Source organism: Sander lucioperca, chromosome 7 (assembly GCF_008315115.2).
Source record: "Sander lucioperca isolate FBNREF2018 chromosome 7, SLUC_FBN_1.2, whole genome shotgun sequence".
Lineage (NCBI taxonomy): Eukaryota > Metazoa > Chordata > Actinopteri > Perciformes > Percidae > Sander > Sander lucioperca.
In genome coordinates this window covers 217,476-232,500 of record NC_050179.1, presented here as the reverse complement: position 1 = coordinate 232,500, position 15,025 = coordinate 217,476, and the positions used below count along the sequence as shown (strand labels likewise).

The 15,025-nt window shown below is 45.7% G+C and overlaps 1 protein-coding gene across 1 annotated transcript in view; it reads right to left on the bottom strand.

The window, feature by feature from the left end:
- Positions 1–15,025, bottom strand: part of glsl (glutaminase like) — a 49,235-nt gene that overhangs the window by 2,825 nt on the left and 31,385 nt on the right. The window contains exons 5-18 of the mRNA XM_036003459.1: positions 14,353–14,485; positions 14,179–14,245; positions 12,940–13,052; positions 12,172–12,301; positions 10,436–10,497; positions 9,488–9,651; positions 9,198–9,256; positions 9,075–9,119; positions 8,084–8,142; positions 6,905–6,971; positions 5,960–6,010; positions 4,081–4,257; positions 2,118–2,249; positions 344–436 (exon numbers count right to left, since the gene is read on the bottom strand). Coding sequence (XP_035859352.1) covers positions 344–436; positions 2,118–2,249; positions 4,081–4,257; positions 5,960–6,010; positions 6,905–6,971; positions 8,084–8,142; positions 9,075–9,119; positions 9,198–9,256; positions 9,488–9,651; positions 10,436–10,497; positions 12,172–12,301; positions 12,940–13,052; positions 14,179–14,245; positions 14,353–14,485 — 1,352 coding nt within the window. The remainder of the gene's footprint in view (positions 1–343; positions 437–2,117; positions 2,250–4,080; positions 4,258–5,959; positions 6,011–6,904; positions 6,972–8,083; positions 8,143–9,074; positions 9,120–9,197; positions 9,257–9,487; positions 9,652–10,435; positions 10,498–12,171; positions 12,302–12,939; positions 13,053–14,178; positions 14,246–14,352; positions 14,486–15,025) is intronic.

Below are 15,025 nucleotides of genomic sequence, written 5' to 3'. Positions count from 1 at the left end.
TGCCTCAAGATAGCAATACTCCCAGAATGCACCTGAACACACCTCCCTGTAAGACCAGCATGCCCAGAATGCACCTGAACACACCTCCCTGTAAGACCAGCACACCCAGAATGCACCTGAACACACCTCTTGCCGGGTGCAAGATAGGGCCCTAATCTTATTTCGAGAAATCTTACCAAGTGTATTTTTTACTTGTTCCACTGGCAGATTATTTTACTTATTACAAGCACACACAAAAAACACCTTGTACTCAATGTTTTGTGGCCTTTTCCCAGTGTGATCCTGAAGCTAGATGGTGAGTCTGTAAAGCGCTCTGCGATCAGGAAGAAACAGCAGAACTGACCTCAGATTCAGCCTTCCACTGTCTGTAGGCCAGGATCTGTCTGAACGGAGTCCGGATGTCAAAACTGTGCAGCTGGAATGTGGAAATCAGCTCCTACAAACCAAAAAAAACAAAAAACAGAATCAGAATCAGCTTAATGGCCAAGTGAGGCTCCATTTACACCAGTAGAAGAACTAATCTCTGTTTAAAATAACACGCCCAGAGCAGGGGGAATGAGAGGGGGAAACGCCAGAGCAGGGGGAATGAGAGGAGGTATAGGGGGAATGAGAGGGGGAAACACCAGAGCAGGGGGAATGAGAGGGGAAACGCCAGAGCAGGGGGAATGAGAGGGGGTATAGGGGCGAATGAGAGGAGGATAGGGGGAATGAGAGGGGGAAACACCAGAGCAGGGGGAATGAGAGGGAGAAACACCAGAGCAGGGGGAATGAGAGGGGGAAACACCAGAGCAGGGGGAATGAGAGGAGAAACGCCAGAGCAGGGGGAATGAGAGGGGAAATGCCAGAACATGGGGAATGAGAGGAGGTATAGGGGGAATGAGAGGGGGAAACGCCAGAGCAGTGGGAATGAGAGGGGAAACACCAGAGCAGGGGGAATGAGAGGGCAAACACCAGAGCAGGGGGAATGAGAGGAGGTATAGGGGGAATGAGAGGGGGAAACGCCAGAGCAGTGGGAATGAGAGGGGAAACACCAGAGCAGGGGGAATGAGAGGGCAAACACCAGAGCAGGGGGAATGAGAGGAGAAACGCCAGAGCAGGGGGAATGAGAGGGGAAACGCCAGAACATGGGGAATGAGAGGGGGAAACGCCAGAGCAGGAGGAATGAGAGGAGGTATAGGGGGAATGAGAGGGGGAAACGCCAGAGCAGGGGGAATGAGAGGAGGTATAGGGGGAATGAGAGGGGGAAACGCCAGAGCAGTGGGAATGAGAGGGGAAACGCCAGAGCAGGGGGAATGAGAGGGGAAACGCCAGAGCAGGGGGAATGAGAGGGGGTATAGGGGCGAATGAGAGGAGGATAGGGGGAATGAGAGGGGGAAACACCAGAGCAGGGGGAATGAGAGGGAGAAACACCAGAGCAGGGGGAATGAGAGGGGAAATGCCAGAACATGGGGAATGAGAGGAGGTATAGTGGGAATGAGAGGGGGAAACGCCAGAGCAGTGGGAATGAGAGGGGAAACACCAGAGCAGGGGGAATGAGAGGGCAAACACCAGAGCAGGGGGAATGAGAGGAGGTATAGGGGGAATGAGAGGGGGAAACGCCAGAGCAGTGGGAATGAGAGGGGAAACACCAGAGCAGGGGGAATGAGAGGGCAAACACCAGAGCAGGGGGAATGAGAGGAGAAACGCCAGAGCAGGGGGAATGAGAGGGGAAACGCCAGAACATGGGGAATGAGAGGGGGAAACGCCAGAGCAGGGGGAATGAGAGGAGGTATAGGGGGAATGAGAGGGGGAAACGCCAGAGCAGTGGGAATGAGAGGGGAAACACCAGAGCAGGGGGAATGAGAGGGCAAACGCCAGAGCAGGGGGAATGAGAGGGGGAAACACCAGAGCAGGGGGAATGAGAGGGGGAAGCAGGGGGAATGAGAGGGGGAAACACCAGAGCAGGGGGAATGAGAAGGGGAAGCAGGGGGAATGAGAGGGGGGAAACACCAGAGCAGGGGGAATGAGAGGGGGAGCGGGGGGAATACCATATAACATATAAATCAGGGTGTTTCCAATATTACATATTTCTCTCTGCTTCCTGCTGCCTGTTAGCCAATCAGAGAGAGAGGTGTCACCTGGCAGAAGTGGACGGCTCTCCAGGGGTTTCCGCAGGCGTCCGTCTCCTGAGAGAACGCCATCAGACCCAAAACCCCGGGAACCACCGCCAGCAGGGCGCCACGGCTGCTCGACACGGCCGGTACCGACGTCTGCCAACGGAAACATATTCAACATGGACTCTTCAAAATAAAAACAACAACTGAAGATACCCCCCGGTCTCTCAAACACAAAGTAAACCGCTAACCCGGCAGGTTAGCCCTACCAGCCCTGAGGTCATTTTTACAGTTCATTGTCCGTCTGATTTTATTTTCTAAAAAGCTTGTAAAACATCAACCCTGTTGTCTACAGTCAATTTATGAACATCATTTATTTCAGGAAAAACTGGGCTATTAGAATATGTGTGCTGCAGTGAGATCACTTGAATGTAAACAAAGGTTGTATGACCTTAAAGACAAATAAATAAATAAAACGGAACATGAATCTCACAGATATATATTGATATCACAGCCAATCTCCTGTCTAAATCAGCTCCCATATGTATTAGGAGTCACACTGTGAAGAAATACACATTATAACTTATACAGTTGACTAAATATATAAATTTTTTCAAAAAAAGTCCAGACTCTTTTGCCCTCATGACATTCACTTATGCCAATAATCAAATAATAATGTCATATTTATTGAAATCACACACAGCAATGTTCTAAAACAGTTGTCCTATATATTTGGAGTCATGCAGTGCAAAAATAAACATAATGAACATTATAACTCATTTAAAAGGACAAACTATTTACATTTCTTCAAAAAAGGCCCAAATTTATGCCAAATCTCAAAACATTCTTCTCTGTAGAACTGTAATAAACTCGAGTGATCCATCTTTCACTCTATAGTCTTTGTTCTCGCTTGGATTCGCTGGAGCGATCTATCTTTCCTCTCGATATACTCTTTGTATGACGGACCTGCCTTCCCATTGGTTGAAAGACGTCAACACAATCTCGCAAAGCATCATGGGATATTCAAAATGGCAGCTAGCATCGAGCTAGCGGCAAAAATGACCGAAAATTGATAAATTATGGACATCAAGTGGATAAATCTAGGATGTAAGAGTTTGGATGTATTGGTGAACAACTCCGAAAAGAGGCACAACTTCCAGGCTGGATAGAAAACCTTCTGTAAAGGCTACAAAGACACCAAAGACACCCCTGTGATGGCTAACTCGTTAGCTTTTAGCAGCAAAAATCGGTAAGTCTCTACATTAAACCGTTATCAAAGTAGCTAAATATTAATCAGAGGTGCCTTTGTTTGTCGCCGACGACGGCGTCGGGTTCTGAGGGTTAATGGCGCTGACACACAGAGCCAATAATCGGCCGTCTGACAGTCTGGCGAACAGTCTGGTCGGTGTGTTCCGTGCCATCGTCCAGCCGAGGGGCCGACGGCCTTCATTTTGGCTGATTTGACATGTATAATCGGCGGGGCGGGCACTGCTGGCAGTCAGACTCAAATGACCCATCTGATTGGTGGAGAGCTAACCAGGAAACGGGGAGCGGGATGAGCGTGACTAGAGCCTCTCAAAATCTGATGAAAATCTTTTAAACTGACCTTTGTCGATCTGAAATGAAGACAGATTCAGCAACTGCACGGCCTATTTCTCTCTTAAAATGTTTTCAGAAACACGTTTCGGTGAACTATTTTAGTCCAATATGAGATCATATTCTGAACGAGCCGCCATGACAGTCTGGCTGTGAATTTCCGGAGAAACCAGACCCACGTGACGCGTTCTTCCAATCAGCTGCTGGTTTTCATTTTTGGGCGACAATACAGAACCAGACAGAACGCGCTTGGTCGGGACTATTGCCGTCCCTTTAGCAACAACCGTTTATCCCGCCCCTCGGATTGAGCCCAGCCAATGGGGAGTTCCCAGACACAACATCTGGATGTGGGTCTGGCTCGTCAGGATGCCCAACCCTATGAATAACTGACCTTAAAGTGGAAGGTGGAGGAGTAATCCTTCATCCCGGCCACCTGCATCACGGACAGCATACAGCGCGTTGCCGCTGGCGACAGCACCTGGTCACCTGACAGCGGACAGAGGCCGCCGTTGGCCAGCGAGGCGGCCATGGAAGCGCCAGATTCACAGGTGATCTCCGTGGAGGCGCACTGTCACACAGTACAGACAACATGTGATAACAAATATTAAAAAAAAGAATATTTTTAAATATCAAAAATATTTAAAAATTATGTTTTTGAATCCTGTAGATTTTGTATTAATTGGTAAGGAAACAATTCATTTATTTTATAAATATACAGTACATCATGGAAAAGATAGTTGGGATTGATGTGGAACATTTATTTGATTCATTAAACAAATATTTTTCTGTGAAAAAAAAATGAAAAGGACAGAAGTTTTATATTTTTTATGTTCAAATCTTCTTATTTTCGGTTATAGAAAAACTCAGATTACACTGAAATGAGAAGCTACTTTGAAGCATTACATGGACAGACTAGGAGACCACTCAGAGAGAACAGAGTATTTATTTTATTGCATTCCACAGAAATGTTTGGTGACGTTAACAGAGAGTCTGGAAATCCAGACCCAAATCCGAAAGATTAAGGGTCTGGCAATGAGTAATGAAAATGGCCCAACTCGAGGAGCGGCGCTTGTTGGTACTCGATCTGTCCTGCCTGCACAATCCGTCATGCGCAAGATGTTGTGGTATATTGACATTTTATAACTTTCTATAAACTTTGACTTAAGAGTTGGTATAAGGAGGATGCATGAACTTTACTCTACATTTACTGAGAATATCTGGAAATTGTTAACATGAGTAGAGGTCCCCCCAAGACAGAAGAGACCTTTTTTGGAGTTGTGCCAGATAACAGGCATTGATTGGTCAGTTATCCGTCCAATGGTATACTTACAAATCACGTCCTATGCTAATTCAATGCCTTGAGATATAAGTTTTGTCCACACAAAGAAAAGGCAGAGCGGCAAATTTTGAGGTTTGGGTTGGTCGTTCTCCAAGCTCTCTGCAGGAGTTTGTAAAATTGATGCTGAATCTTTGTTTGTAATAAACCTTTTTATAATCAAGAACAGTGTCGGCGGATTCCTCTTCATACAGCATCACAGCATTACTATTTAAGGCACAACAATGTTAACCAGTCCTTCCAGAAAAATGCAGTGTTTTTTTGTGATTGTTGCGGGCAAAAAATCCTTGATTATGCGGCACGTTTTCTTAAAAAATGCAATGGAATATGCGGGATATTTATGCAATTTTATGCAATGAAATTGCGGGAACTTGCAAAAACTGTGGTTCCATCGTGGCTTCATCACGGGGTTTGCAGCTTTTCGATGATGTTCATGTCTCGTAATTACGTCATTTCATAACATTCCCATGGCAGAAAGCGAAAATGGCTGCTCTTGTGTGAAGTAAACGCAACATTTTTCAACTTTCTGCTAAGATATATGTGACTTTTTTGCAACGAAAATGCAGGGATTATGAAATCATGCAAGCCCCGCATATTTTGTGCGGAAATCGGCAATTTATGCGGCGAAAGTGCGGCGTATTTGAAAATATGCGGCCCCCCGCATAAATATGCAGACTTTGGCTGATTATGCATTGAATTATGAGATCACATAATCACGTTTTTCTGGAGGGACTGGATAATCCTGTTTTACGAGGATTCACGACACTGCACCATCTGTTCCACGCTTCCGGTCGTAGTTGTAGCGGTCGGCCGTTAGCCTCCACCGGATCGTGCGGGCAGCACAGATCGGGTACCGACAAAGACAACACAAGGGTTGAAGGAGGGGGATTTGTCATTGTCCTGAAACAACAACAAACTAAACGCGGTGTTTTACCTGCATCATTAGATCCAAAGCTGCATTAATGTCCGTCTTCTCTGGAAAACACTGGAACGCAGAAGATTAGTTAGAGAGGAGACGACGGTCAGGGAGGCTGACAAAAATTATGTTTAAAGGAACATGCCGACTTATTGGGACTTTAGCTTATTCACCCAGAGTTAGATAAGTCCATACCTGGCTCCAACTAGCCTACTACATCCAATAAGCCAACATGTTCCTATTTACATGTTGTGATTTGTAGAGTCACAGCGTGTACAAATAACAAGGTCACATGACACACAGCCATCTTCTAACCGTATACAAACTGGGAACTATATTCTCAGAAGGCGAAGCACGGCTACTCTCTGCTCCTCACCACGGGGCTTCTCAGGTGCGAGCATTTCACTCCGCCCAAGTAGCAGAAGTAGCAGTGCTTCGCCTTCTGAAAATATAGTTCCCAGTATGTATACGGTTAGAAGATGGCTGTGTGTCATGTGACCTTGTTATTTGTACACGCTGTGACTCTACAAATCACAACATGTAAATAGGAACATGTTGGTGTTATTTTGTCACTTATTGGGAGCAGTAGGCTAGATGGAGCCGGTTACCTCCAGGATCTGTGCTAAGCTAGGCTAGATGGAGCCGGTTACCTCCAGGATCTGTGCTAAGCTAGGCTAGATGGAGCCAGTTACCTCCAGGATCTGTGCTAAGCTAGGCTAGATGGAGCCGGTTACCTCCAGGATCTGTGCTAAGCTAGGCTAGATGGAGCCAGTTACCTCCAGGATCTGTGCTAAGCTAGGCTAGATGGAGCCAGTTACCTCCAGGATCTGTGCTAAGCTAGAGACAGAGTTACAACATGCACGGAGATGAGAAGGGTATGTATGGACTTATCTAACTCTGGGGGATACGGGGAATAAGACAAAGTCCCAATAAGTCAGCGTGTTCCTTTAAAGGATGTTTTACCTTTTTCTCCTGCAGGTAGAAGGACAGAGCGTGGAGTCTGACACTGGCCTTCCTGCTGCTCTGATAGCTAAACAACAATAACAACAAGAGAACTCACTTTACTGCATCCACACAAACAAAATGTACCTCAGTGGAGAAACTAAGTTATAGACTCTCATGTGTACATTTATATTCAAATAAATATGTTAATAATAACACATTGGATTTTTAAAGCGTTTTTCGAAGTCTTCAAAGCCGCTTTACATAGAATACAAATTGAAAACAAGCAGCAAGCATTTAAATAAAGACAAAAAGGCTGCGATCAGACAGCCTGCGTCCCACAGAGCGCCCTTTCTTTCACCCAGCGCAGTGCAAAGCCCGACCCAAGTGTCTTTGCTAGTTTAAGACCGACGCAGTTGTCAGTTTCCCGTCCAGCGCCCACGTCGTTTAAATAGTAAATGCACCTGCACCCATCTGTGGCCCATGGGCGTGCTGGTCTTACAGGGAGGTGTGTTCAGGTGCATTCTGTGCGTGCTGGTCTTACAGGGAGGTGTGTTCAGGTGCATTCTGGGCGTGCTGGTCTTACAGGGAGGTGTGTTCAGGTGCATTCTGGGCATATTGCTATCTTGAGGCAGCGGGAAGTGAGGGCACCATTGACCAACAAAAACCTGGTCTAAAGTCAATAACGCAGCATTTCATTGTTATTTTAACAGAGCATTAGTAAAATGCTCCTAGACTCGTGCACAGCGCGTGCACACTATGCTTGTTACACACACAGGGACGCACAGCAGCACACACACATGCAGAAGATTACAAATAAAAATATTATGGTGCAAATCCTCCATCATAACAGCAATGCTCCAAGGTCCAAACGCGCCTGGCTTTTAAAGGGAATGGGAGATGATCTCTGATTGGTTGATTGCATGTTACGCCCAAAACACACCTCTGATTAATGAAGACATTAAGTAAAACCCTTTAGAACCATGCGCCCGGCACACAGACACTTTCTTCTGCCGTCAAACTAGCAAAAGTGGATTTGGACACGCCCTAAACACACCTGCACCAGGCGCTTCACGCCGTGCGCTTAGATCGTTAAAATAGGGCCCTTAGTCTTATACTTAGTCGGGTATTAAAGCAGAAAAATATGGAATATCATCATCAGACTTAGTGTGACTGCGAGTCTGTTTGCAGAATCAGTACCTGGTGCAGTTTAAGTTGGCGTGCTCCTTGTTGCAGAGCCTTCGGATGACGTTCAACACCTACAAACAAAAAAACAACAGTTAGTTTGTTTCTGAGACGTTGTCAGTTTCTAGCAGTGATGGAAGAACTACTCAGGTACTTTACTGCAGTAAAAGTACTAATGTTAGCCTAACATTAGATATTTGAACAGCTAAAAGACATATTCAGCATCACAGAGATTAGTTTTGTTAGGGCGTTCACAAACGTTAGCTGACGTTTGGTTCTCTGAGAGTTTGTTCCTGAGACAGAGAAAAACAGCTGGAATAAAGTTAATTTTCTCCTGATGTGTCCGTCCAAAAAAATGCCATTTTAGTGCCAGAATGTTCTGGAGATATGTGGCTTGTGAGGAATGGCTCCAAACTTTACTTTGGTGAGTACAGAGCGATAATCTGTGTTCACGTTCACTTCTCCCGTTGGAATCAACACACACAGTGGAGAAACCCACGGGACACAGAGACGGTAAGTTACTCTGAGTCGGGCCGTCTTTCATTCCCTCTGCAAAAACCATTCTCAACAACGGCAAATACACTCTGAAAAGCTGCTGTTTTGTATGTTTTAATGTGGTTTTAGTCGTGTTGAAGGAGAATTTTTGTCACATCTACCTACCTGTCTGTCTGTCTGTCTCGCTGTCTGTCTGTCTGTCCATCTGTCTACCTACCTACCTATCTGTCCATCTACCTGTCTGTCTGTCTGTCTGTCTGTCTGTCTGTCTGTCTACCTACCTACCTGTCCGTCCGTCTGCCAACCTACCTATCTGTCCGTCTACCTGTCTGTCCATCAACCTACCTACCTGTCCGTCCGTCTACCTACCTACCTACCTATCTGTCCGTCTACCTGTCTGTCTGTCTGTCTGTCTACCTACCTACCTACCTACCTTCCTACCTACCTACCTATCTACCTATCTATCTATAGCAAAGCATCCTGTTCTATCTCTATCTCGTCCGTTACTTACTGAGTCATACTTCTCCTCTTCCTCTGCACACAGGCGCCCGGCCAGCTGGAAGACACACAACACATTATGCATTAGAGGAAGTGACATCACTAGTGATAAAAGGACGGATGATGGATGAGTTACCTGCAGTAAAGATGTAGTAACGATGGCTCCTGTCTCAGTGAGCGGGCTGTGAGGGATTCCTGCAAACACGTTTTAAACAAATGGTTACTTCAGATACAGTATTAGGGGACCACTAAGGTCTATATAAAAGAGACTTCAGATACAGTATTAGGGGACCATAATAATAATATCCCCCCCTTGTCCTAGAAATATATAAATTATATTATATTGTATATTTATTATATTTAGGAATATTATAAATGTGATTTTATATTGTGGCTGTGACAGAGAGACGGGAACTGATCCTGGACCTGTTTTGGTGAGTGTGAACGGAGAGTTGTGACTGGAGTACGTCTCCACGGCAACGTATCTGTGGACGAGGTCAGAGCCCAGCAGGTCCACCGCCACACCGTACACCAGCGGCCATGACACCTCGCCCAGAAGCTGGGGGCCGGCCCAGTCGCCCAGAGACAACCTGACAGACAGACAGGCAGGGAGACAGGGAGACAGGGAGACAGGCAGGGAGACAGACAGACAGATGGACAGACAGGCAGGGAGACAGACAGGCAGACAGACAGACAGACAGGGAGGGAGACAGACAGACAGACAGACAGACAGACAGGCAGGCACAGGGAGACAGACAGGGAGACAGGCAGACAGGCAGACAGACAGACAGGCAGGGAGACAGACAGACAGGCAGGGAGACAGGAAGACAGACAAGTAGACAGACAGACAGACAGACAAACAGATGGAGAGACAGAGTGATTAATTTTACTCATACTGCTATGTGAGTAAAATTAACACTGCTCTCTACTGCTGTCTCTCTACTGTTGTCTCTACATACTCTCTACTGTTGTCTCTCTACATACTACTCTCTACTGTTGTCTCTACGTACTACTCTCTACTGTTGTCTCTCTACATACTACTCTCTACCGTTGTCTCTCTACATACTACTCTCTACCGTTGTCTCTCTACATACTACTCTCTATTGTTGTCTCTCTACATACTACTCTCTACCGTTGTCTCTCTACGTACTACTCTCTACTGTTGTCTCTCTACATACTACTCTCTACTGTTGTCTCTCTTAATACTACGTCATCTTACAGCGCTGTGGTCAAGCTGCTGCTCTGCCCGGTACGTTCCATACATACACTGAGAGCCACTGTCCAAGCGTACATATTTGATGAGTTGAGAGTGAGAACAGGTTGGCAACTAAAGCAGTGAAGAAGACAGTTGACGTTCTGAAGACTTGGACGTACCTCTGTCCATCCACAGTGCAGATGGAGACGCCCCACTTACTGCTGTCCATGCTCTCTTTCTCCTGGTTCCACAAATACAGAACAGTAAAAAGATGATTTAGCACAAGGGTTTATTCAGTACCAAAAATATGCTCTATGGGTTTAAGTAGACGTTATATTTAGAATATTTGCAGAGCTTTACCTTGCTGTCAGACAGCCCTTTATGACGGGGAACTGAAGCTGTTATCCTATCAAATTTTAGATTTGCTCTGCAAGTCACTCTGGCCAAGAGCCCTTCAAGCCCATTTCCAATTTTTCCAAATCGAGGCACCAATCACAACCGTTGAGGCGGGCTTTACACCAATCACAACCGTTGAGGCAGGCTTTACACCAATCACAACCATTGAGGAGGGCTTTACACCAATCACAACTGTTGAGGCGGGCTTTACACCAATCACAACTGTTGAGGCGGGCTTTACACCAATCACAACTGTTGAGGCGGGCTCTACACCAATCACAACCGTTGAGGCTGGCTTTACATGATGATGATAGCGCAGCGACGGCGAGCAGCTTTTTGTTTACATTCAACATGACGGCCACCGAAGCACAGCATCACCCGGATCATTGGTCTGATTGGTTGAAGGACTATCCAATTGCGCCCAGAGGCATTTGAGCAGCGTCCATTGGTGACGCCCCTTTGGAAATGGGCTGTGAATGAAGCTTCCACAGACCCCCCACTCTCAGTTACAACTGAGAAGGTCTGGGGTCAACCAGGCTAGGGAGTTGCTGCTCTACCGCTGCCTCCATCAGTTAGTTTTGATAGTTTCTAACTTTTTAAAACACCAAAGATACACAATAACACTAACTAACTAACTGACAGCAGCAGTAGAGCAGCAACTCCTGTGTTCTCTGAGGTAAAATGACCGTTTTTGTTAAACTGTCTTTACATTAAGATATCCAAACTATCCCTTCAACCTGTTGCTTTGTCTGTTGCACCAGCATTATCGCTTATGAAGTAAGTTTATTTTAAATATATTATAATATAGTTATTATAGGAGTCTGGTGGCTTTAAAGGTCCTATGACATGCTGCTTTTTGGATGCTTTTATATAGACCTTAGTGGTCCCCTAATACTGTATCTGAAGTCTCTTTTATATAGACCTTAGTGGTCCCTAATACTGTATCTGAAGTCTCTTTTATATAGACCTTAGTGGTCCCCTAATACTGTATCTGAAGTCTCTTTTATATAGGCCTTAGTGGTCCCCTAATACTGTATCTGAAGTCTCTTTTATATAGACCTTAGTGGTCCCCTAATACTGTATCTGAAGTCTCTTTTATATAGACCTTAGTGGTCCCCTAATACTGTATCTGAAGTCTCTTTTATATAGACCTTAGTGGTCCCCTAATACTGTATCTGAAGTCTCTTTCCTGAAATTCAGCCTTGGTGCAGAATTCCAGCCACTAGAGCCAGTCCCACAATGAGCTTTCCTTAGGATGTGCCATTTCTGTGTCTGTAGCTTTAAATGCTATCGAGGAGGAGAGAGGGGGGGGGGGGGGGCAAGGTCCCATTTGCATGCTATGGGACCTTTAAAGAGAGCAGAGATAATGGCTTCAGTTCCCCGTCGTAAAGGGCTTTCTGACAGAAAGGTATAGCGCTGAAAATATTCTAAATATTCTGCTGAAAAGCTTCTTGTCAAAGGTTTTAGGCTGGGGGGGGCGGGACGCTGACCCCCCCCCAGGTGTCCAAGCAGAACTCACCTGGACAGACGACAGCTGACGACACCTGGAAAACAGCTTCTGAGTTTCTTCAGTGAAGGTGGAAAAATCGGGAATGACGAATCGTCCCTGCAGAGCTTTCAGGATCAGAGACACGGATCCTGTCACGCACCTACAGCAGAAATAAAAGACAGAATAACATAACGCTGAACTACAACCGGAAGACGCCAGTGACCCAACAACAAGCCAGACAACTATATAAAGATAGAGAAACGGGAGACAGACAGAGAGACAGACAGACAGACAGAGAGACAGACAGACAGGCGGAGAGACAGACAGAGAGACGGAGAGACAGACAGACAGAGAGACAGAGAGACAGAGAGACAGACAAACAGGCAGACAGACAGACAGACAGACAGACGGACAGACAGACAGAGAGAGACAGACAGAGAGACAGAGAGACAGACAGAGAGAGAGAGAGACAGACAGAGAGAGAGAGAGACAGAGACAGACGGAGAGACAGACAGACAGACAGACAGAGAGACCTGTGATTCTTGACATGCAGCAAAGGGCCACAGGTTGGAGTCGAACCCTTGCCTGTTGCAGCGAGGAGTAAACCTCTATATATGGGCGCCCGCTCTACCAGCTGAGCTACCTGGAAGCCCAACTTCTGTTATGATTTGACACTATAAAAAAAATGTAATTGTATTAAATTAGATAGAGGTTCTGGGAAACCCTTCAGGAAAGTAGTACAGAGGAATAAGAGAGGGTCAGAAGACGTAAATCCAATCCTAAAACAGAGAAGAGGACCTGTGGAAGGTGTTCCTGTCCACTGATCCTTCAGCGTCCTGCAGTTTTCTCAGGTGGAAGAAACATTCTCTGAGCCGAGGGTCGGACCTGTGCAGCCCGGAGCTCCAGACAGCCTGATGGAGAAAACAAACTGAATAATCAGAACCACAAACCCCTAAAAAAACATGTACAAACGCTTCAAATAATTCCCCACAAGAGTCAATTTGCAATAAGAATTTGATCCATTGTCTGCATGTAATAAACTCACATCCTTAAAGCGCTCACATTCTGCTCATTTTCAGGTTCATAATTGCATTTAGAGGTTGTACCAGAATAGGTTTACATGGTTTAATTATCAAAAAACACCATATTTTAGTTGTACTGCTCATTGCTGCAGCTCCTCTTTTCACCCTGTGTTCAGGTCTCTGTTTTAGCTACAGAGTGAGACCTCTCACTGCTGTAACATCTTTGTTGGCAGTCGCACATGCTCAGTAGCTAGGTAAGATCACATGCTCGGTAGCTAGGTAAGATCACATGATCAGTAGCTAGGTAAGACCACATGCTCAGTAGCTAGGTAAGGACTACATGCTCAGTAGCTAGGTAAGATCACATGATCAGTAGCTAGGTAAGATCACATGCTCAGTAGCTAGGTAAGGACTACATGAGCTAGCTAGCTGTTTCTCCAACTTCAGTAGTACAAGGCAGGATTAGCAGGGAGACTTCTTCTAAACGAGGGCACACTTCCAACTTTGCGTGGAATACCTGCAGAACAGGGACATGGAAGTAGTTCTTTTGTAGATTATGGTGAACTAGTGTGTGTTGTAGCAGTGTTTTGCCATTGAGAACGAGCTAGCATGCTAACGGTTAGCCCCCTAGCCCCCTCGTCTCAGCTAGTGACGTAGAAAGCTGTGCGGATGTTGACCAGCTCACCCAGAGACTGAAGGCAGGACACATTCAGAAACCGTATCTCACTCTAAACACCATGGATGGTTATTATCAAAGTTTGTATGTGTGTGGAAGCACCAGAGACACAAAATAACTCCCCAAATCCCAGAAAAAGTGATTTTTTCATAAAATGGCCACTTTAAATATTATTGCAAATTGCTTCCAGTAAGATGAACTATTTGCCTCCCGTGCAGCAAAGGATACTGTCTTGCAGAAACCTTTTAGAATATGTATTTACTTCATTTTGAATGATGTATGATGTGTGGGTCTTTCCCTTTCACTGCATCGTTTTTTTCATAAATGATTAAAAATTACCTCAAAGAACTGGTTGATGTTGATTCTCCCGTCTGAAGCGAAGCTGTCGAACAAGATATCAGCGGCCCTGAAACCACAGAGGATCTGATAAAGTTTCGGATCAGCACGAAAAGGCGATTTCTAGGATCTAACTTGTAAAGGATGTAGCTGACAGCTGATGATTTGGGGACTCACCCTCTGCGTTTGGACGGACTCTGCTGGGGGGGGAACCAGGGCTGGGCGGGGGGGAAGCCTCTGTCCTCCGGCTGCACCACGGCCTGGGGGAGGGGGGGCTTCAGGCCGCCGTTACTGGCCGACACTGAGACCACTGCACAGAAAATCAACATCAAAACAGTCTCTTTATTGTTATGACAGTAAAACATGTGTCAATGACTTCACTTCCTATTTCCTGCCAACAGTCGACGCCGGGACGCCGGGACGCCGGGACACGTTCAATCTCTAAACGGCGTGCACGGTGTTTCTACACCCTAGGAAACATCTGTGTATTAACAGTTGTATGACTGGATATTTTAACAGAATTTGTCCGTAGAACGTGATTCACAGTTTGTATTTATGAAATTTTAATCCATGCTTTTATCACCACTCGTTTAGATTATTGTGTGGTATATTGACATTCTATAACATTCTATACACTTTGACTTAAGAGTTGGTATAAGGAGATGCATGAACTTTACTCTACATTTACTGAGAACATCTGGAAATTGTTAACATGAGCAGAGGTCCCCCCAAGACAGAAGATACCTTTTTTGGAGTTATGCCAGATAACAGGCATGGATTGGTCAGTCTTCTGTTCCAATCATATACTCACACATATCACGTCCTATGTTAATGTATGCATGGTATATAT